The sequence below is a fragment of the Rhinoraja longicauda genome, chromosome 39 (genome assembly GCF_053455715.1).
Source record: "Rhinoraja longicauda isolate Sanriku21f chromosome 39, sRhiLon1.1, whole genome shotgun sequence".
Lineage (NCBI taxonomy): Eukaryota > Metazoa > Chordata > Chondrichthyes > Rajiformes > Arhynchobatidae > Rhinoraja > Rhinoraja longicauda.
Window position 1 is genome coordinate 10,011,208 of NC_135991.1, and position 15,181 is coordinate 10,026,388.

Sequence of the window (15,181 nt, forward strand, 5' to 3'; positions counted from 1 at the left end):
TGAACTTGCCTAATTTAAGAAATTATTATTGGGCAACGCAACTCAGAGCCTTAATCATGTGGACCACTAAAGAGAAAGATTCAATGTGGGTGGAGATGGAGCAAAACGCTTGTAAAAATTTGCCTTTAGAATCACTCCCATTTTTAAACGAGAAGGCCCTGAAGAGGCTCAGGATGGGCAACGAGTGGATTAGGGTAACAATGAAAATCTGGTCAGCAGTAAGAAAGAAGCTGAAGCTGTCAAATTCGGTAAGCAGGGCTACTAGAATAGCAAAAAACCCAGACTTTGTACCATCTACCATGGACTCAGGATTTGACAGATGGGCTGACAAAGGGCTAATATACATAGATCAAATGTTTCAGGGACAAACAATGAAAATATTCACACAACTTCAAAAAGAATTCAATTTACCTGCTCATGACTTTTACAAATTCTTACAGCTAAGAGATTACCTACAGAAACATCAGGAATGGGAGAACATCTGCAAGACTCCATCTAAATTAGAGGAAGTGTTGTGGGGGTTCTCGGAAGACAAGTCAAAAAAAGGGATTATATCAAAAATTTATGAAGCACTACAACATGAATCCAAAGAGAACAACTTACATATCAAAGAAAAATGGGAACTGGAAGCGAATATCATAATATCAGAAGAAGGGTGGGAGGAATCATTTAAAGAGGGACATAAACTAACTAAGAGCCCAACATGGAGGGAATTTGACTGGAAAGTTAAAATGCGTTACTTTTATACTCCATTCATTACATCGAAATATAGTAATACAACTGATTTATGTTGGAGGGAGTGTGGAGAAGTTGGGGACTCCACTCATATATTCTGGGATTGCCCAAAAATACAGGATTTCTGGAAGAATATTCAAAAGGAAATTAAACAGATTATGGGCATTAACTTCCCTCTGGAACCAGCACTTTACATTTTGGGTATAATTCCTGACAGTATGACAGATAAGAGTTCGAAACATTTACTGACAATCCTGCTGCTGATAGCAAAGAAGACGATAACAACTTCGTGGTTGAAACCACGGCCTCCAAGCATAATGCAATGGAGAGATAGGGTAAAAAATGTGTATATAATGGAAAAAATCACAGCAAGGTTACAGTTGACAACAGACATGTTTGATAAAAGATGGTCATTATTAATACAGGCAATGCCGGGACTCGAGTCTCTTCCGTTTTTGGGAACTTAAAGTAAGGGTATTTACATTCAATATGCATCTCCTATGTTTGTTTAGTTTGTGTTTGTATGTATGTAAAAAAAATAAAAATAAAAATAAAGTAAAAAAAAAAAAAAAGATCATCAGACCATAAGCACGGTCCCCTGTATTCCTTAAAGACTTGCATCTCTTTGTCAACCTTTTCTTTCAGCTTGTCAGGATCCGTTTCAAAGCTGTTCATAGCATCCCGAGTTTCCTTTCTCTTACGAGTCCACTGCAAAAGCATTGTCTTTACTTTAACAAAACCAAGCTACCACAGTCTTCAACTTATTCCATGAAGAAAAATGGGTAATTAAATAGTTTGTTGATTCCAGTGGATCCTTGATAACGGCGTTCACTGATATATCTTGCTTGATCACAGGATCATTAGCAGAGATTTCAGTTTCTAGGTTACACCTTGGCCATTCTCGGTCTGGGTTACAGAAGTATTCTGGCCCATTGATCCATCTCCTACTGCTCCAGAATCGGCTTGCTGTTAATCCTCCAGCGGTTTCATCCGCAGGATTTCCCTTGGTGTTAACATACTTCCACTGTGATACATTAGTAGCATCCCTTACAAAAGAGATCCTGTTTGCTACAAATGTTAGGAAGCGTTTGTTTTCATTGTTGATGTACTTAAGTACTGTCATGCTACCAGTCCAGAAGGTAGATTCCTCCAGCTTAAGCTGCGGTTCTTTTTGCAGCAAATATGCCAATTCTGACAGCTAAGACTGCGGCTACAAACTCCATTCTAGGAATGGTCCTTTGCTTCAACGGTGCCACTCTGGCCTTTTCCATTACGAATGCAACATGTACTTCATTGTCTTAGATATGAAACAGTACCGTAACCACTTTCACTTGCGTCAGAAAATTGATGCAGCTGTGCATATTTGATTCGACCAATTTTCGTAGGCTTCATACACCGGTCCACTCTGAACTCCGAGATCTTGTCGAGATCTACTAACCACTCTGTCCATCGCTGAGAGAAGATTTGCGTTGTACTCGCGTCCCATTCAAATTTCTTCTTAAAGAGATCTTGTAAAAATTACTTGGCTGGTAGTGTAAATGGTGTAAGAAATCCAAAAGGGTCGTAAAGAGAACCAACCACGGGCAGGAATCTCCGTCTTATACATGGTCTTTGCTGAATCGAAATTCTGAACTTGAACACATCTGTTTCAACGCACCAGTGCAATCGCAGTTCTCTCTCCATAGGCAGATTGTCTTTGTCCAAATCCAACTCCCGGGTCTCCTTGGCTCTGTTATCTAGTGGAATGGTTTCCAATACAGCACGGCTGTTGCGGATCCATTTCGATAACATGAATCCTCCCTTGTTGCAGAGGGAAGTCAGATGTTTTACCATTTGGATTGCTTCCTGTTCCATCGACATGGATTTTAAACAATCGTCCACACAGAAATTTCTCTTTACTGTGTTTGTCACTTCTTCTGGAAAGTAGGCTTCATTGTCCTCGGCGCTTTTCCTCAATGCGAAGTTTGTACAACTTGGTGATGACACTGCTCCTGTATTCAACGAGATCTTGTGGTGCATCACCATCCGGCCACCATAGGAATCGCAAGTAGTCGACATGCTTTTCCGATACCTTGACCTGATGAAACATTGCCTTGATATCCGCCATCAAAGCCACCGGCTCTCATCTGAATCCGATAAGAACTCCGATGATTGAGTTAGTTCGGTCTGGACCCTGCAGCAGGTGACAATTAAGTGATTTACCCTTGAAAACCGCAGCACAGCCGAAGATCACTCTTAAAGTTCCTTTCTTTGATTGATACCCCCAATGTGTGGGATGTACCAAAGCTCTCCATCACATCGATTCAGCTGGTCTTCTAGTACCCTTTCAGCATAACCATTATTAATTATCTCCGTGAGGAAAGCTGTATATTCTTCATAAAATTTTACATTCTTGCCAAACGCGTTTCAGATCCTGAAGGATTTGTTCTGCAATGCAGCGGTTAATCGGCAGACTAACACTTTCTTCTTTGAAAGGTAAGTCTAGGCAATGGTGCCCTTCTATCATCTTTACTGAGTGATTACTAATTTCCAAAATGTTCCCAACCTCCCCTCCACCCACTTGAACAACCCTCCTCCTCCTACCCCTACCCCCATCTCACCCTCCCCCCCATTCTCCTCCCACGCACCTCCTCCTCCTTCCCCACCCACCACCACCTTACCTACTCGGCCCCTTCCTCCCCCCCAACCCCCTCCTCCTCTCCCCCCCCACACCTCCGCCTCCCCCACACCTCCTCACCTACCCGACCCCCGTCCTCCTCCTCACCCCACACCCCCTCACTCCTCCATTCCCCTCCTCCTCCCCCATACCCCCTCCTCTTCCCCATACCTCCCTCACCCACTCCATCCACACCCCCTCCACCCCCCCCTCACCCTCCCCTCTCCCACTCCTCCTCCCTCCTTCTCCTTCCCTCTTCCTCCTCCCCATCCTCGCCACCTGACGCTCTCGTCACCCCCACCCCTCACCTCGCCCCCTACCCCCATTGCCCACTGCAGTCACTACGGCGGCCGCCGCCCGGGTTTGTTAACTTCTTTAACGGCTTTTTTTGGCTGCGGGCCCGGCAACGCCGCTTAACGCTCCTCCAGGATTGAGGAGAGGAAAAGGGAGAGGGAAAGGGAGAGGAAAGGGGAGAGGACGTTAAAGGGAGGGGCGTTAAAGGTCCCGGGTGGGGAGCGCATTAGTTAAAGGTCCCGGGGGAGGGCGAGCGCATTAGTTAACGGTCCGGGGGCGGGGGCGCATTAGTTAAAGGTCCGGGGGGGAGGGCATTAGTTAAAGGTCGTGGGAGCGCCTTAAAGGTCCCGGGGAGGGCAGTAGTTAAAGGTCGGTGTGGGGGGGGGGGGTTATAGGTCCGGAGGGGGAGCGCATTAGTTAAAGGTCGGGAGGGGGGAGCGCATTAGAAAAAGGCCCGGGGGGGAGAGCATTAGTTAAAGGTCCGGGGGAGGGAGCGCATTACATAATGGTCCCGGGGGGAGAAAGCGCGTTATTTAAATGGGGGCACATTAGTTAGTCCGTGGGGGGAACGCATTAGTTAAAGGATCGGGGGGGGGGCTCATTAGTTAAAGGTCCGCGGGGGAGCACATTAGTTAAAGGTCCGGGGTGGGGAGAGCGCATTAGTTAACGGACCGGAGGGGGGAGGGGTAGCGCATTAGTTAAAGGTCCAGGGGGGAGCGCATTAGATAAAGGTCCGGGTGGGGTGGAGAGCGCGTTAGTTAAGGGGGGGGCGCATTAGTTAGTCCGTGGGGGGAGCGCATTAGTTAAAGTTCCGTGGGGGGGAGCTGATCTCTTGAAGACGTGCGGGTCCCAATGTGACGTCTCACGCTGAAGACCTTCAAGAAAAGGGTTAGAAAGGAATTTTTTAAGTTTTAAAATCTCTCTCGCTTTAAAAATGTAGCTTAAATTTGTATGAGAGTAGTTACATAATATGCCCAGGATAATGGTGAGTAACGTGGGCCAATAATGGTGGCGCTCTGGTGTACTGTTTTGGCTATGTGTGCGAATTACAAAGGTTATGCTGCACACATACACACATACACACGGTCAGAGAGCTCTAGAGGCTAGTGGAATCAAGGGATATGAGGAGAAGGCAGGCACGGGTTACTGATTGTGGACGATCAGCCATGATCACAATGAATGGGGTTGCTGGCTTGAAGGGCCTAATGGCCTCCTCCTGCACCTATGTTCTATGCCTATGTCTAGAATACTCTCCGGTAATGTTCTCATCACAGGTGCTAGGATGACTTGTCCCTAGTTATCAGGTTTCTCTTTGCAGCCAGTTGACGGTTGTCAAGAATTATAGCAGGGAGGTTTTTTTTTCAGCTGCGGAATCGGGCAGAGAAATAACAAATGGAGCTTATTTCAGATAAGTGGGAAGTTTTGATTTTGGGAAGTCAATCCAGGTCCTGAACTTCTCTGGGGAGTGTGGTCGAGCAGATGGCTTAAACGTACACAGATCTGTGTAAGAGGCATCACAGGTAAATAGGGTGGTGTAGAGGATTTGAGGCATCGACCCTCAACAGTCAGGGAAATAAATATAGACGTTGGAAGTCTATGTCCGTCTGGTCAAGAAGTTATCGAGTGGGCTCGGAGTGGTATGTTTGTTTTTTCGTTAACACGCATAGGAAAAAAGCCACTAAGTTGTAACGAGTGCAGTGAAGATTTACAACTGTGTGTCCCCGGAACAAGGTTCGGAGCGGAGTTACTGTGAGAGGTTGGACAAGCCAAGAATTTATTCCTTGGAGCGCAGGAGGGTAAAGAGTGGTCGATCTCACAGAGGTGCATAGAATCATGTTGGCATGGTTAGGGCCGTGGTTCAAAATAATAACACAAAGCATTTGAGCAGGTACATGGAGAGGAAAGGTTCAGAGGGAGATGAAATTACAACTCAAACGTACTACCCCTCACCATGGGACACAGGAACCTGCGCCTGACGAGTGTACCAGGTACACCACTGACACGGACCCACTGCTTCTAAACAGCCTGTAATCTGCTTGGTTGTTTAGTCACCAATAAACTCTAGTCTGGAAATCCAACGAACTAAAATCATCAGGTGTCGACATTTCTCAAAGGTGCAGATTAAACAGAAAACATAAGTATTGCCTGTCGCATACATCGACCCTTATCTGTCTCTGATCTCAGAATTGCTTCTTTCAGTTTCAACGTGTCCCAGTTAGCGCCGTGATAGGGGATATGCAAGTCGAAGATAGACACAAAAATGCTAGAGTACTCTCAGCGGGTCGGGCAGCATCTCTAAAAAAAGTTATAGGTGACGTTTCGGTTCGAGACCCTTATTGACTGAGTATCAGTCTGAAGGAGGGTGTCGACCTGAAACGTCAACTATTTATTTCTTCAGAGATGCTGCCTGACCCGCCGAGGTCCTCCAGCATATCGTGTCTATCTCGAAGGTAGAAACAAAATGCTGGAGGAACTCAGCGGGTCAGGCAGCATCTCTGGAGCGAAGGAATGGGTGACGTTTGGGTCGAGACCCTTCTTCAGACTCAAGATAGCATTTCGTGTCGATCTGTTGTTTAAAAGAGCATCTTCAGTTCCTTCCTACACAGGAATCAACTCTGAGTGTGTGGCAGCACTTTCTGAACCGCTGAATGGACAGTCCAGACAGATGAGTTGATGATATGCGTTTAGACTGCCCTTGCTGCCTGAGGCTTTGAATTCACATCGACGTATCGACTGGTCTATGACGTTCACTGCAAAATAAAGTGCAGATTGAACAGATCCTTAACTTGTGTTCACCGGCTGGACCTAATATTCCCCATTGGGCGAAGGGCACAGCACAGTTACTCAACTCCCCCTTTCTCAGATCTCCTTTTCAATTTTCATCTTTATTCATTAAATTGCATGCTGGAGAGAGATATTTACTTATTTTCAACACAGCTATTGAGATAACTATAACAAACAAATGTATCTGTGTTTTGCCGTGTTTACTAGCGTGGGGGGAGCAGCAAGATGCAATAGATTAACAACGGATACTGAGCCCGCGTTAAACCATTACAGTCAAACACCTGAAATAATGCAAAACAGACGATTGTTATCCAGTCTTGTATTTCATCCAAAAGATGGGGGTCGAAATTAAATGAGGACATGCCACTGTTAATACACACCCATCACTGACCACACTGAGTATGCCGCTGCTAATCCGGACCATTCCCTGACCACACTGATAATGTCACTACTTGTCTAGACCCATCACTGACCACACTGATAATGTCACTGCTTGTCCAGACCTACCACTGACCACACTGATAATGTCACTGCTTGTCCAGACCCATCACTGACAACACTGATAATGCCACTGTTTATCCAGACCAATCAATGACCACACTGATAATGCCACTGCTAATACAGACCTATCACTGACCACACTGATAATGCCACTATTTATCCAGAGGAATCACTGACCACACTGATAATGGCACGGCTTATCCAGACTTATCATTGACCACACTGATAATGGCACGGCTTATCAAGACCCATCACTGACCACACTGATAATGTGTCAAATTATGTGTCGTAACAATGTGTCAAATAAACCTTTGCTCAGTCCGCCTTAACCAACCTGATCTCCCGGTGGCTGAGCACTTCAACTCCACCTCCCACTCACAGTCTGGCCTTTCTGTCGTGGGCCTCCTCCAGTGCCATAGTGAGGCCCACCAGAAATTGGAGGAACAGAACCTCATATTTCTCTTGGGCAGCTTGCAGCTCAATTGTATGAACATTGACTTCTCCAACTTTAAATAGTTCCTCTGTCTCTCTATTTCCCCCCCTCTCCCCCAATTCTCCCACTGTCTTAAGTATAAGAAAATAACTGCAGATGCTGGTACAAATCGATTTATTCACTAAATGCTGGAGTAACTCAGCAGGTCAGGCAGCATCTCGGGAGAAAAGGAATGGGAGTGGAGCGGAGGGGCGGGGAGGGGAGGGGAGGTGAGCGAGGGATTTTTTTCATTGGGAGGTAGAGAGGGAGAATGGGTGAGATAAATGTGCGAGGCGGTGGGGAAGAGAGAGACGGTGAGAGAGAGATTCTGCGAGTGAGGGGGAGAGGGGGAAACAAATGGGGGGAGCAGGGAAAGAGAGGGGGATGGAGAGAGGGTGATAGGGGAGAGAGGAGGAAATAGAAAGGGGGGGCAGAGAGGTGAGGGGGACAGTGAAGAGGAGCGAAAGGGAGGTAGAGAGAGACGGGAGAGAGAGTGGTTGAAATGGGGCAGAGGGGGGAGGAAGACGGAAAGAGAGAGCAAGGGTTGGAGAGAGATATCATGTGAATTACCCCTCACTTCCTTTGTCGCTCCTCTACCCTTCCCTCCCGCAGTGCGGCGGTCCCATCTCTCCCCTATGTTCCCCTCTCGCAGTGCGGCGCTCCCTCCTCTCCTCTCCCCTCCCCAACCCTCATCTCCCCACCATCCCCCGCCGTGGGGAGCATCCTCCTCTCCCCTCCGCAATAAGGATCGTACGTAACCCAACGTAAAGATATATCCATTTTAGAGAGGAAGCAGCAACCCGGTGGACTGGGGGAAATTTAGAACGATACATTGATTGTGGATGATCACCCACGATCACATTGAATGGCGGTGGAAGGGTCTCGACCCGATACGTCACCCATTCTTTCTCTGTAGAGATGCTGCTTGTCCCGCTGAGTTACTCCAGCATTTTGTGTCCATGTTTGATTACATATGGTCCTGGAGCCCAGTGTTCTGGGTCCCGGGATGGGGCGTGGATACAGATATCGGAGTGTGGATCAAACAACCTGGACTAAACAATGACGGCGCCCTGGCACAGGGGTGTGGATTACGCCGGGGCTAGGGTCCCAAGCCGGAGAGTGGCAGTACCGCGTCAGCAAAATTGGTGAACATGCAAAGACGAGAAGGCACAGCTTTAAGAAAAAAACTAAAGTTCAATTGAGCTGTCGGGGTCACGTGTTTTATTTAACTAGAGAGTGTCGGTTGCCTGAAACGCTCTTCTAGTGTAGACGGTGGGGGAGGTTGGTGGTATCATGGCTTTTATGAGGCATTTGTATCGGCACGTGGACAAACAAAGACTTGCGGGATTTGGATCACGCGTAAGCAGATTACATAAATTTCTCTCGACATCATGTTCGGCCTAGAAATTATGGGCCGAAATGCCTTTTCCTGCGCTGTGCATTTCCATATTCTATGTACAAATGCACCGGTCAGTGCAAAATAAACAAACCATAAGGCAGAATGCAGATTTATGGGGGTTTTTGCGTGTGCCGCGCTAAACCAAAAAGCTTTGGTTTTTTAAATGTTATTGAAACAAAACAGTTAAAGAATAATAATTTGAAAGAGCCGTGGTTTTCCAGGGAAATTGGACACTTGTTTCGGAAAAAGAGGGAGATATACAATAAATATAAGCGGCAGGGAGTAAATGAGGTTCTTGAGGAATATAAAGAATGTAAAAGGAATCTTAAAAAGGAAATTAGAAAAGCGAAAAAAAGATATGAGGCTGCTTTGGCAAGTAATGTAAAAGTAAACCCCAAGGGGTTCTACAGATATGTCAATAGCAAAAGGATAGTGAGGGATAAAATTGGTCCATTAGAGAGTCAGAGTGGACAGCTATGTGCTGAGCCGGAAGAAATGGGGGAGATATTAAACAATTTCTTTTCTTCGGCATTTACCGAGGAGAAGGATATTGAATTATGTGAGGTAAGCGAAACAAGTAGAGTAGTGATGGAAATTAGGATGATTAAAGAAGAGGTGGTACGGACACTTTTGAAGAATATAAAAGTGGATAAGTCTCCAGGTCCTGATAGGATATTCCCTAGGACATTGAGGGAAGTTAGTGCAGAAATAGCAGGGGCTATGACGGAAATATTTCAAACGTCATTAGAAACAGGGATGGTGCAGGAAGATTGGCGCATTGCGCATGTTGTGCCTTTGTTTAAAAAAGGTTCTAAAAGTAAACCTAGCAATTATAGACCTATTAGTTTGACGTCTGTGGTGGGAAAATTAATGGAAAAGATACTTAGGGACAATATATATAATTATTTGGATAATCAAGGCCTGATTAGAAACAGTCAACATGGATTTGTGCCTGGAAGGTCATGTTTGACTAATCTTCTTGAATTTTTTGAAGAGGTTACCAGGGAAATTGATAAGGGCAAGGCTGTGGATGTTGTCTATATGGACTTCAGTAAGGCATTTGACAAGGTTCCACATGGAAGGTTGATTAAGAAGGTTAAATCGTTGGGTATTAATAGTGAGGTTGCAAGATGGATTCAACAATGGCTGAATGGGAGATACCAGAGGGTAACGGTTGACAATTGTATGTCAGGTTGGAGGCCAGTGTCTAGTGGAGTGCCCCAAGGATCTGTGTTGGGTCCACCGTTGTTTGTCATTTACATTAATGATCTGGATGATGGTGTGGCAAATTGGATTAGTAAATATGCAGATGATACTAAGATAGGTGGAGTAGTTGATAGTGAGGTAGATTTTCAAAGTCTACAGAGAGACTTGGGCCTTTTGGAAGGGTGGGCTGAAAGATGGCAGATGGAGTTTAATGCTGATAAGTGTGAGGTGCTGCATTTTGGTAGGACAAATCAAAATAGGACGTACAGGGTAAATGGTAGGGAATTGAGGAATGCAGTGGAACAGAGGGATCTGGGAATAACTGTGCATTGTTCCCTGAAGGTGGAATCTCATGTGGATAGGGTGGTGAAGAAGGCGTTTGGTATGCTTGCCTTTATAAATCAGAGCATCGAGTATAGAAGTTGGGATGTAATGTTGAAATTGTACAGGGCATTGGTGAGGCCGAATCTGGAGTATGGTGTGCAGTTCTGGTCGCCAAATTATAGGAAGGATGTCGACAAAATGGAGAGGGTACAGAGGAGATTTACTAGAATGTTGCCTGGGTTTCAGCACTTAGGCTACAGAGAGAGGTTGAACAGGTTGGGTCTTTATTCTTTGGAGCGTAGAAGGTTGAGGGGGGACTTGATAGAGGTTTTTAAAATTATGAGAGGGACGGACAGAGTTGACGTGGGTAGGCTTTTCCCTTTGAGAGTGGGGAAGATTCCAGCAAGGGGACATAGCTTCAGAATTGAGGGACAAAGGTTTAGGGGTAACATGAGGGGGAACTTCTTTACTCAGAGGGTTGTGGCTGTATGGAATGGGCTTCCGGTGGAAGTGGTGGAGGCTGGCTCGATTTTATTATTTAAGAGTAAATTGGATAGGTATATGGATAGGAAGGGATGGAAGGGTTATGGTCTGAGTGCAGGCAGATGAGACTAGGTCAGGGAGAATGGTCGGCGTGGACTGGTAGGGCCGGACAGGCCTGTTTCCATGCTGTAGTTGTTATATGTTATATGTTATATGTTAATACATAAATGCAATCATATCAAACTCAAGTTCATGAGAAAGGGTAAATGAACATCTGCATCAATTTGGTGATGACACCCATTCCTTCACTCCAGAGATGCTGCATGAGCCGCTGAGTTACAGCATTTTGTGTCTCCCTTCGATTTAAAACAGCATCTGCAGGTTATTTTTCCACACTTTAAAATACACGTGGACAGGGTGCATGAATACGAATGATTATGATGAATGATGGGCAATCGCAGGCAAATGTGACTCACGTCGATGGAGCTTGGAAGAGCTGAGCCCCAGGGCCAGATTCCGTGCTGTCTGACTCTGAATTCCGCAGGTATTCCGTAACTTGTCCTCAGCGTGTAAGTTTTGCGTTTTAAAAATTTGGGCAGTTTAACGGAGTACGATTAACAAACTGAAATAAGTGAAAATGGGTGATAGATTGTCGGCGTGCATTGATGGTCAAAAAGGTTGCTTTTGTTTGTGTGTGTAGCATGTCCTTATGAGCGAACAAGTGCACGAATTACCCTCAGTGGGAATTTCACCGCGTTCATCAGCTCCTGTCTGAATTTACTCTGGGTCACCACGTATATACACGTGTTGGTACAGGTACTGAGAAGCTGTAAAAACGTCGCCGTGACATCTGTGATATAGTAATAACCAGTGGGGGAGCCGTCATATCCGATCTTCGCAATACCCGTAAAGATGTAAAAGCCAGCTTGTGTTGCCCACAGCAATATGAAAGTGCCCGTGACACTAAAGAGTAAAACAATGGCTTTCCTGCGGTTTTCCATCTCTGGGTCCTTGTCATTCTCTCCGTTGCTGCGGCCCCGGAGACCCCTGCGGACGCTGCTGGCCGCTAAAATCCGCCTGACCGTCAGCACATTGAGCAAAAGAATCAGAAAGAACGGGAGACAAGGGGTGAGAACGCGGTGTGTGACACCATATGCGGCCCATGCAGACGACGTATAGAAGGTGGGTTTAGGGAAGCACATCCAGGGAAGATTATCAAATTCGAAGCCAGGCTCCACCGTAAAACACCAGGGGATATTCTCCAAACAGCCCAGCACTATCACTGCCCCGATAACCACAGCCGCCGTTCTCTCGGTACAATATTTTATTTTCAGCTTCTCACAACAAATGGCCACAAACCGATCGAAGGTGAAGGCTGCCGTCAGCCAGACAGAGACCGCGGTGGTTGCAAAGACCAGGAATGTGACAGTCATGCACACGGGAGTAATGTTCAGAAAAGAATAGGGGAAGTAAATTAGAATAGTCTTACGTAGAAACGGATCAGTGATGCCGACCAGGAGATCAGACGCTGCCATGGCCACCAGGTAGCGTGTGATGCATTTGGAGAGACCGCATTTACCTCGACAGAGTATCACTATCGCCAATAGGTTCACTGTGAAGGAGAGAAGATACATTACTGTCACAAGACCTGCACAAATGTATCTGAGGAACGTTGTCCGATTAGAAGATTTTCAAACTTGGATGCGTTGACCAAATGACCCGACAGTTCAGACGCTTCATCGTTTGCATCGCGGTGTCCACGTAACTCATCAAACACCAATGGACATTACGGTCACAGTTTTTAATTCCGCCAACATTCTTATCAACTGCCCTCCACATTGTAGCATCCAGCTGCCTTAAATCCCATAAACAGTAGTGATAGTAGTGACATTATTAGGCAGGTCGATTGCATGTGGGAGGAAAGACGAGCGCAGCTTGCGCGGAGTCGGAGGACGAACGATGAAACATTGCACGTGTGGCCCGGGATGTAGAGATGGAACCTACGTCTCCGGAACTGTGCGACATCGGTAGTAGTGACTGTGGCGCGGTGGCGAGGATGTACAGAGAGTGACACAGGTCAGGATAAACAACGGGTATGGCGTGCACACTGCGGCAATTACAGAAGGAAAATGGATATCTGACCAAGTTAAACAAGTTAATTATTGAAACAGGAAAAAATGTTTGTTTAACGTCGGCAGCGCGGGAGTACTTCACGGAATAACTCACAGCATGAGCACGTAAATGAAAATCAAACACAAAACAAATTACCGAAAACAGCGATAGTAGCTATAGTAGGGTTATATATATCTTCAATTCGATAGATCAATGGAAATCCCATAGCTGCAAGACACAATTAACTCCTGTGGCTCCGTCAGTCCGTCATCGCCGCGGCTCCGTGGCTCTGCCTTCTGGTGCGCACTGAGATATACAGAGCGATGGGTCTCCAGCGACATGAACTCATACCTGCTAATCGTCATTAGTGACGCTCACGAAACAAACACCTTGCGTCACAACCATTGACTGCACCATGGGAGATTACAGCAAACAACTTAACGATTGACTAAAAAAAACCAAAGCGAGTCGCTGAAAAAGGAGTCTGGATAACGGTCATTATCCGAATCGTCACCGATACACGTTCTTTATGAATGCTGCCTGACCCTCTGTTACACCAGCACTTTGTGTATGTTTCATTGAAAATAGGAATTCACGATTTCCAATGAATGGATGGTCCATGACACTGGCTTATTTCATTTAATGTTGGTGTGATTTCGATGAATATCACCAGTGATCCCATCCACCACTCCAGCTATCGTATTTTCCCCCCAAAAAATAAATCATTATTCGCGCCACGACGTCCCTGATATTGCAAGACAAATACTGAAATATTCGTTTGAATTTCCATTCGACATTTCTACCTTACATTTTTGACCACGAATAGCGATGGTGATATAATGCTGCTTCCGCGCCTTGATAACCGCATCTGGTCCAACAGTTCCCGGTCCGGGCGTGCTTCTCACACACTCCCTTCCTTCCATTAATCCCAGTTCCACTGAATATCGACCCTGAGGGTCCACCCTGATAAAATATTACTTTCGAACACAATAACAAGCATCCGCAATTGCTGGTTTATACCAAAGATAAACACAAAACACTGGAGTAGCTAAGCTGGGAATGTATATTTTATTATATGTTATGTAATGGCAGTTTCTATACCGTCTCAAAGTCCAACTTCGATAGCCATTACTGCTCGGGATGGAGCGGAAGTATAGCTGATGTACACACCGCACTCTGAGATAATAAAAACAAATCTTCCAAACGCTGTTTCTTGAATAATTGGTCTTTAATAAAGTAGCACAAATCAAAAGAGTAATTCATAACTTTTGGTTCTTATCAACTGTTTCTTCTGCAAATAATACAGTCGAGATCGTTTAGTCGCGTGGTCGTGGTTGTGGTAGTGTGGTCGTATGGTTAAAAACTGTATTCTCTCCATCCTCCGAGACTAAACTGACCCCCAATCTCTGTGGCTCCGCTAGCCTCCTCAGATGTAGGCACTCCCCATTACGTATCAAATCACACCCACAAGCATGCAAAAAAAAAACAGAAACGAGAAATATTAAACAAAGCGATAATATAATGATAGTAACTAATTTAAGCGTAAATGTCTCCGACACATCGGCCCCTAATTGTTCTCCGTATACAACGAAGCAATTACCAATAGATATTAAAAGGAGCTATAAAATCTTACGAATTTGCGACAGCATGTGATTTCTTCCTCCATGTCCGATCTGTTCCTGAAAATGTCGTAACAGCAATGTTGAAATATGAAAGGTCTTCGAGAGAATAATAGGATGCTTAGCCTCTTCAGGCGACCAGCTAGTCTCAGAAGTCCTTTATCCAGTATCGGATCAAGCCTATATAAATGATTACTTCTATTAACACCATGCACACCAGATTGTAATGTTGATAGCTCTTCCTTGTATCATTGTCTTTAATAGAAAGAGATAACTGCATTTTCTGCCTTAAAAAGATCATCAGACCATAAGCACGGTCCCCTGTATTCCTTAAAGACTTGCATCTCTTTGTCAACCTTTTCTTTCAGCTTGTCAGGATCCGTTTCAAAGCTGTTCATAGCATCCCGAGTTTCCTTTCTCTTACGAGTCCACTGCAAAAGCATTGTCTTTACTTTAACAAAACCAAGCTACCACAGTCTTCAACTTATTCCATGAAGAAAAATGGGTAATTAAATAGTTTGTTGATTCCAGTGGATCCTTGATAACGGCGTTCACTGATATATCTTGCTTGATCACAGGATCATTAGCAGAGATTT

The 15,181-nt window shown here is 45.4% G+C and overlaps 1 protein-coding gene across 1 annotated transcript; it reads right to left on the minus strand.

Moving 5' to 3' along the window:
• Positions 1-11,561: 11,561 nt before the first annotated feature.
• On the minus strand, positions 11,562-13,085 carry LOC144611202 (putative G-protein coupled receptor 139). Its single transcript, XM_078430252.1, has 2 exons — positions 13,081-13,085; positions 11,562-12,516 (listed from the first exon to the last, which is right to left on the minus strand). The coding sequence occupies exons 1-2, from the start codon at positions 13,083-13,085 to the stop codon at positions 11,562-11,564; spliced, it is 960 nt and encodes a 319-aa protein (XP_078286378.1).
• Between the last annotated feature and the right edge of the window lie 2,096 nt (positions 13,086-15,181).